The following is a 7,500-nucleotide window of genomic DNA, read 5'->3' as shown; positions in this document are numbered from 1 at the left end:
ATTAGATTAGTTTAGCTTAGACAGACCTTCTATGGACCCTCTATGGACACTCAAAACAACCATGAGTGTAAAAAGATGCTTATATTATGCAGGTCCTGGCTCAGACTGAGGTCTAACCTCTGTGCATACATCTTACTACTGTAGAATAAGCACTGTTGACCTACAAATAACAAGAAGGTCTCATTTTTATATATACACAAATATCAAAAGTGGAGCTGAAACGTGCATTTTTCTATTTAGTTTTTTTTTTTTTTTTTGCACTAGGGCCCACCTAAAGCTATGGCCAACAACTCTGAGTGGAAAGAGGACAACATCTCGTTTGTTGGTGATTTGGAACCCTGTGCTACCCTGAGGAGCCCGAGCTCCCGTGCAGCTCTCTACGTGTTCATAATAGTCGGCATCTTCTGCACGATAGTTGGCAACGTCCTGGTGGTGCTGGCCATCGCCTTCTTCAAACAGCTCCAGTCCCAAACCAACTCCTTCGTCATGTCGCTGGCAGTGGCCGACTTCCTGGTGGGCCTGGTGGTGATGCCCTACAGCATGGTACGCACCGTGGAAGGCTGCTGGCACTTTGGCTCCACCTTCTGCCAGGTGCACTCCAGCCTGGATGTCATGCTGTGCACCGCCTCCATCCTCCACCTGAGCTGCATCGCCTTCGACCGCTACTACGCCGTCTGCAATCCGCTGCTTTACTCCTTCAAGATGTCCCAAGGGCGCGTGGGACTGCTAATCGCAGTCTGCTGGGCAGTACCCCTCCTCATCTCCTTCGGGCCAATCCTGCTGGGCCTGCACAAGCTCGGGGTGGACATCGTCCGGCCCGAGAATGCGTGCGTCTTCCTGGTCAACCGTGTCTACGCCGTCACAGCCTCTCTGGTGGCGTTCTACCTGCCCATGGTCACCATGCTAGTGGCCTACTGGAAGATCTACAAGGCGGCCAGGCGGCAGGCGGTGCAGATCAGTGCTGTAGAGGCGCAGGTGGCGGCCGGGATGGGCGTGGACTCCAGCACCAAGCAGAACCACCGCAGCTGCATGAGGAGGGAGCGGAAGGCGGCCAAGACCCTGGGAGTCATCATGGGTGCTTTTGTGCTGTTCTGGCTGCCGTTCTTCACGGTGAACATCGTGGACCCCTTCATTGAGTACGGCACGACCGGTGCCATGTGGGACGTGTTCCTGTGGCTGGGTTACGTCAACTCCTCGCTGAACCCCTTCCTCTACGGCTTCTTCAACAGGTCCTTCCGGAGGGCTTTCCTCATGATCATGGGCTGCAAGATCTGCTTGGCTGGCTCGGCCCCAGGCGTGGACCGCTCTCCGTCCAGGAAGAACGCCAATGAGCACGTGGAGAACCAGTAACCCGTGACGCTCCACATGTTGCCCTGCATATCAGATTTTTTAAAGATTACTATTATCTGTTGGTACATTATCAGATGAATGAATACATTCACAAGGGACTCAATTAAGATCCGATTTTACATCTACCTTACTTCTCCTTTGATCTGCATCACTTTCTATTATGCGTTTCCATTTAAATTCTGTGTTTATGAGTAAGCCGTAGAAAATTGTAAGGTAAAACTCTCATAAACGGGGTCAGGAGCCTTGCAGTCTGATAGCACATTTCCTGTACAAATGTGAAAACGTTTCCCTGCTAGTGTTCATATCTCTCCGTGTTAACCATTCTTACCCAATATGATGGATAAAGTTTTGAGCCATGGAACTAAAGGAGAGTCTCGAATTTATGATCGTAAACAAATCTCCTTGTGTTTACAGCAATGTCCTAAAGTGAATATAGGTATTGACATCTAAATTTAATGAACAGTGAATGTGATGCCTGGTGTTTGACTGGTAAGAAAATGAATGCAGTAATTTAATATCCCCATAGTAAATTATTGCAGCCATTGTCTTGTCAAGCAAACAACAGGTTTCTCATTCACTGTTCATAACCCACATAAGTGAGAACTGCCTTTGTGGAGGGCCTGGTCATTGGTTATCTACCAGTAAGTTTTATTAATTAGCACATCTGACACACACACACACACACACACACACACACACATATGCATTCTTGTTCAACATATATATATATATATATATGTTGAACAAGAATGCGTATGTGTGTGTGTGTGTGTGTGTGTGTGTGTGTGTGTGTGTGTGTCAGATGTGCTAATTAATAAAACTTACTGGTAGATAACCAATGACCAGGCCCTCCACAAAGGCAGTTCTCACTTATGTATAGTACACATATATATAGTGTGGATTGTTTCTGTAGGTGATATGATCATAGTTTGAGCCACATATTTTCAAATGTTGTCAGTGTTAACGTTATGAATATGAATGCTGATGTCACATAGACCGTCGGCAAATATTTATATGAGGAAGTAGCCATGTGAAAATAGAAATCTGGCATGTGGTTGTTTGTGTCATGTTTGCATTATATAATACTTGATTTTAGTCCGAGATTAGAGTGGCAACAGCTGGTCTACCCTGGGAGAGGGAGAATTATGATTTGCGTTGTAAAATGTGCAAAGGGGTTTCTGTAGCTTTCTAGAAAGTGCTGCAATATCTGCTGGTAGCCGTTTGCGCATCAGAATGGAAAATGCGATGGGAAATAATGTCCTGCGATGTTCGCGTATTGTGTAAAAGGAAGTCTTTGTGATGAACACACATGTACTTGTCTCTGATAGCCTCGGTTATTACCATCATGTTGGTTCTCACAGCTTTAGCGTCGGTGAATCACTGAACACGGACTACAAGGACATCTTGCTCCTCGTTAGCTTCTGAATATTGTATATGTTTGTTTATTTGTTTGATTTAGAGCTCATCTAAAAACGTGTTTGCAGCCTGCAGGGAAACCTCAAATAGTTCTGAGTACATTTTAGGAGAATGTTATTTGACTAGGGACTAATCGTAAAAGGTGTATACACTTACAACACTTTTAGACAAAAACAACAGCGAGCCCAAAAGGTTTAACATTAATACTCCTGATATAATTCACAGTGATAACAGGATTCCATTAGCGTGTCAGCACGTGCTGCGTGCGCGAGCGTGTTCAAACTGAGGTGGCTGAATTTGAATCTTAACGTATTAACATCATAGAAAAGATGTCTAAGTACAAGACAATGGGAATTTAAACATCTTTTCTTACGGATAAACGTTAATTTATCTTTAAAAATGAACAATATTTGAACGAATATTTCGTTAATCTACAGGTAAACGACCGTTCTCCTAATATGAAAGCTAAAACCTGAGGTAAATGTGCCCATGTTAAATGAGTATTAACGTGTTTAGGTCGTGTCCCTGTACTGCTGAAGACGTACACGTCTATCCGAGGCGTTTCACCTCTCGCAGGCCTCCTTTGGACCAATATGGCTGGCACAACCACGTCAGGCTTTGATAACGATAAAAAATGTAACCGATGACTTGAGTTTGAGTCCGATAATATTTGTGCTTCATTGTATTATTCCAAAAAAACGGACCACGTTTGCATTGTTAAAATAACAGGTGTGCAGGTTTTCACGTTAAACCCCAACCGAGAATCCAGTAAAAAATAAGGGTGACATCTGCTGGACAAATGTTTCCAAAACGTCCAGCGTATTGACGAGTCTTGAGATTGTATGGATGGTGGAGAGCAGTTATTACTACAGTATATAACATTTTACCTGCAGCACACCTGATTCAGTTTACCAGGGACGTGTGAACATGATGAATTAGATGTGCCAGGACAGGGAGAAAACGCTACACACCAGATACAACAGGACAAAGGAGCTCTTGGAAACAACTTGTGGTAAGTTTTTGCTTTTATCCAATTTATTTTGCTTTATATCAGACATTGATGGAGATCATCACATGTGCAAATACAAATGAAGTCAAAGCATCTCTCAACAATGCAAGTGGTTCAGAACAAAGTTAATGAAGTATGTTGCTGTAATCCTGGCCCAGAAGCCGGCTCCATTCAGATACTACTCGTTTAGAGAGAGGTTTAAGAATCTCAACAACTCATTTGAAATAATTGCGACAATTCATCAAAATCTTTTTATGTAAGTAGTGTCCTGTGTCCCATGAAAAGTATCTCAAAAGTGTTTTAAATAATAATCCATTAAACACTAAGCACTTTACCCATGTGAGCGCCATAATACGTCTTGTCAAAACACTATATAAATACTAAGCAATTCCACCGTTTTGCTTGTTCCTTTGATATCTAATAGCTGTTCACTATATTTTGGCCTTTCATCTGGTAGTACTGAGTTGTATTAACAGAGCTCCATTTGTGTAGTAAGACTGATTGATTGTACAGTAGCTCCTCAGTGTTCCTCTACTGCTTGCCAAGAAGTCTGACAGTATTGAATGTATCGTTTTAAGAGGCTGTGGGAACCTACACAGTAAACAGTTAACCAAAGGTGAAGGCTTCGCTTGTGCGTCTAGTGACAGCACTCACTGTGTCCAGGGAAAAGTAGTGGTTGTACTTTACAGGCAAAATAACAGTCATTTTCACCTTCGGCGTAGCGTTTTTCTCCCTATGTGGGAATGAGCTTTTCACCTTTCTCTTACAAAATAAGTATTCCTTGTTCTTTTCCATTACAGAATTGTTTCTTAATTGTGCTTTTGTCAGTGTGCTCTTTTGAAGTCTGTGAGCAGACTCCTGTGTTTGCGTGCCAGACGGCAGCATTTGAGACACGCACAGGCCTCTTCGGCCTATTATCTGCGTTTAGATGTCAGTCTCCTTCAGGCTGTAACATTCCGTGAGGTCATAGATTTGGTAGCCTGCGTGTTCGCCGCGCTCGTCATAGATCCCCATGGCCACTGTATCGATCTCGGTCCGGCCCGGCACGGGGGCGGGGCTCTTCCCCGTGCCGCGCTTGATCTTGTTGGACAGGTTGTTCATCTTCTCCTTCAAGTGGAAGGAGGACTTCTGTAGGGGCGGGAAGAAGCTCCAGCCCCCCAGCCGCAGGGGGCGGGGTTTGGCCCGGTACGATAACACCGAACCGGCGCAGGGCTCGTGCAGAGGGAGGCCCGGCCGGTAATCGCCCTGAGAGTCCCTGGCCGCGTGGCGGATGGCCGTGCGCCACCGCTGGTCGTAGAACCGGCGGAGCGTGCGGCGCTGTCGACACCGGCACCAGAGCAGATGCGTGAAGGCACGCTGGAACTCCTTGCTCGAGCACGGGTAGATTAACGGGTTGATGCAGCTGTTGAAGTAGCCCAGCCAGAATATCACTTTGAACACCATATCTGAAGGCTTCAGTGCAGGGAAAAAAGAGCCTGGAGAGATAGAGAGGGAGGGAGGGGAGACAGACAAAAAGTTTATTTTTATCTAACCTGGGCAGCAGTATTATGTACCTGGTAGACAAATTTAGAGGTCAACATGATGTTTTTTCATGATGCCCTGTGTTGCACAGCTGTAAGGCATTTTGAGAGTGTGCGTTTGAGTAAATAGTTTCAGCCCTGCCTCAACTGCCAGTTCCTCATTAATAATACTTGCATTGCCGTCTCGCTAGTACGTGTCGTGACCGCATGTATCTCTCATCTCAATCTCTGCGTGAATGAGAATTTTCATAAATAAATAAAACTTCAAATTATGCAAGATAAAACTGAATTTATTTCTCCCAAGTCTCAAATATCTAAAATGTCCATTGTTGCTATTACAGTTTAACATGTGAGTGTTAAACCCACCCAGGTTGTTGGAATCACGAGTACCTTATCTCCTCCTTCACTAAATGTCTTTTCTAAAAATTAATGAAGCAAAAACTCCAGTACATGTGTCCCCAGGTCCTGACTAATATGATTTCCTCTTTATAGGTCTATTATGTATCTGGAAAGGCTTCAATATATTTAAAACTTTTCTGCTGGAATATGGACACGCAGATCTCTGCTCATATTAGTCATGTTCTTCATCAGTTACACTGGTTACCTCATCCCATATTTAATATTAAAATCCTGTGTCTCTCAACGTCTTGCCCCTGTGCTTTGATCTGAACTCCATCATTGTAAGCCTTCTCTCATTCATAGATCTTGTGGCAATAACTTGCTCACTGTGCCTCATAGTCTGCTCTCTTCTGTGGGTGCTAGAGCATTTAGTGCTATGGCACAAAACTGTACAATGCCCTCGCCCAAACTCTGTGGGCTTGTTGTTCTGTTATGTTTTTCAAATATCAATTTAAATATGACCTTTGCATTCAACACTGTACGTTCTCTCCTTGACTCGTTTCCTCTCTTGTTCACTCCCTGAGAAGTGACCTTGGCTTTAAGAAAGGCACTATAGAAATGTAGCGGCTAAATAAATAAATCACATTGAAGTGATCTCTCATTGAGATTGATTGTTTTGGCTAAAAGGAGCAACAGGCCTGGAAATCTGCCAATGTACCATTTACTGCACAAAAAAATAAAACATTTCCAAATCCAAGCAGTTTTTGATGGACTAGCCACAAAAGTCACACGTACCCTTAACATACAGATAAAGAGAGGGGGAAATGAATCAGACGATCAGGGTTGGGAGTATGTTCCTTTCACAGGAGTGGAACACAAGGACCTGTCTCAAGATCAGAGATGTGAGGACCTGTCTTGGGTTCGGAGGTGTGCCTTTTCCAAGTCTTCACTTGGTTTCTGTTCTTTCCTCACCTCATCTAATGCATGCTCATCTCTATTCATTTCCTCCTCTCATGAACGAACACACACACACACACACACACACACACACACACACACACACACACACACACACACGGTTTCAGTTCAGCAAGCTTTAACTCATATCTTTCACAGCCTTCTGCTCTCTCCACAGGGAGTAAGGGAGCTGGTGTGACTCTATCTCCCACATAAAACAGTTGTTACCCCCGAGCCCCCTCCGCCTTCATATGCTATGCAGCCATTCTCAGAGTTACAAGAGGTCAGAGTCCCTCCCGATCAGAGTAGAGCACTAAATGGCACAGTGAGGTAGTTTAGAACAGTGAGTGTAAGCTACACTGAATTGAGGGGTGGGCATTGAAGCCAATAGAGTAGTACTTTACTGTCACTTCCCCTCTTTTGGCTGGGGGGGCATCCTCTGGGTGTAATGGAGAGTGTGAGATGAAAAGCTTCTCGCTTCGAAGCTTGCTTTTGATAATTAGCCTGTTTACGAAAGACAACAGGCGGGCTGTCTGGCGGCTGCTTGCAGAGAACTTCCTTTGTAGTCAAATCACAGAACGCAGTGTGGTGATATGAAACGCAGCAGCTGAGCCGTGTTGTGGAAGGGCTTCACAGGAACCGCTGGTGTGATTTTTCTAAAGTGTGTAATAGAGCCGCAACCCGGTGATATAATCGACGCAGCTCTTGTGCTTTGCCGTGTTTTTTCCTCTTATTGTCTTCCTGCTGAGGATCAGGAAGTGCCCAGGGCAAAGAGCGCGGCCCCGTGTCAGAGCAGCGGCCCGTGTCCCACGAGTTATGCATGAATCCATGCCAATTAGTCAGCGAAAAGTTATGTTTTGCAGCGAGAGGTGTGTTGAATGTAAACACTTCCATCCTGGTCTCCTATAA

General features: G+C 44.7%; 3 protein-coding genes across 4 annotated transcripts in view; 2 read left to right on the top strand and 1 right to left on the bottom strand.

Annotated features, from left to right (window-relative positions):
* The first annotated feature begins 279 nt into the window (after window positions 1-279).
* On the top strand, window positions 280-1,350 carry LOC143527634 (5-hydroxytryptamine receptor 4). The gene has a single exon (XM_077022945.1). It carries the CDS (start codon window positions 280-282, stop codon window positions 1,348-1,350), a length of 1,071 nt encoding a protein of 356 aa, XP_076879060.1.
* Window positions 1,351-3,067: 1,717 nt separating this feature from the next.
* Window positions 3,068-7,500, top strand: part of ctnna2 (catenin (cadherin-associated protein), alpha 2) — a 334,212-nt gene continuing 329,779 nt past the window's right edge. The window contains exons 1-2 of one of the 2 annotated variants that reach the window (XM_077015531.1): window positions 3,068-3,203; window positions 3,660-3,778. The gene's annotated coding sequence lies outside the window, so the exon portion shown is untranslated. Of the gene's footprint in view, window positions 3,244-3,659; window positions 3,779-7,500 lie in introns of both variants that reach the window. The other variant, XM_077015540.1, reaches the window with a different exon arrangement.
* adra1d (adrenoceptor alpha 1D) overlaps window positions 3,780-7,500 on the bottom strand; it is a 10,259-nt gene continuing 6,538 nt past the window's right edge. The window contains exon 2 of the mRNA XM_077015570.1: window positions 3,780-5,250. Coding sequence (XP_076871685.1) covers window positions 4,700-5,250 — 551 coding nt within the window. The 3' untranslated portion in view covers window positions 3,780-4,699. The remainder of the gene's footprint in view (window positions 5,251-7,500) is intronic.

Source organism: Brachyhypopomus gauderio, chromosome 1 (genome assembly GCF_052324685.1).
Source record: "Brachyhypopomus gauderio isolate BG-103 chromosome 1, BGAUD_0.2, whole genome shotgun sequence".
Lineage (NCBI taxonomy): Eukaryota > Metazoa > Chordata > Actinopteri > Gymnotiformes > Hypopomidae > Brachyhypopomus > Brachyhypopomus gauderio.
Note: the sequence above shows the minus strand (reverse complement) of the source record. Positions and strands in the feature narration are given on the sequence as shown.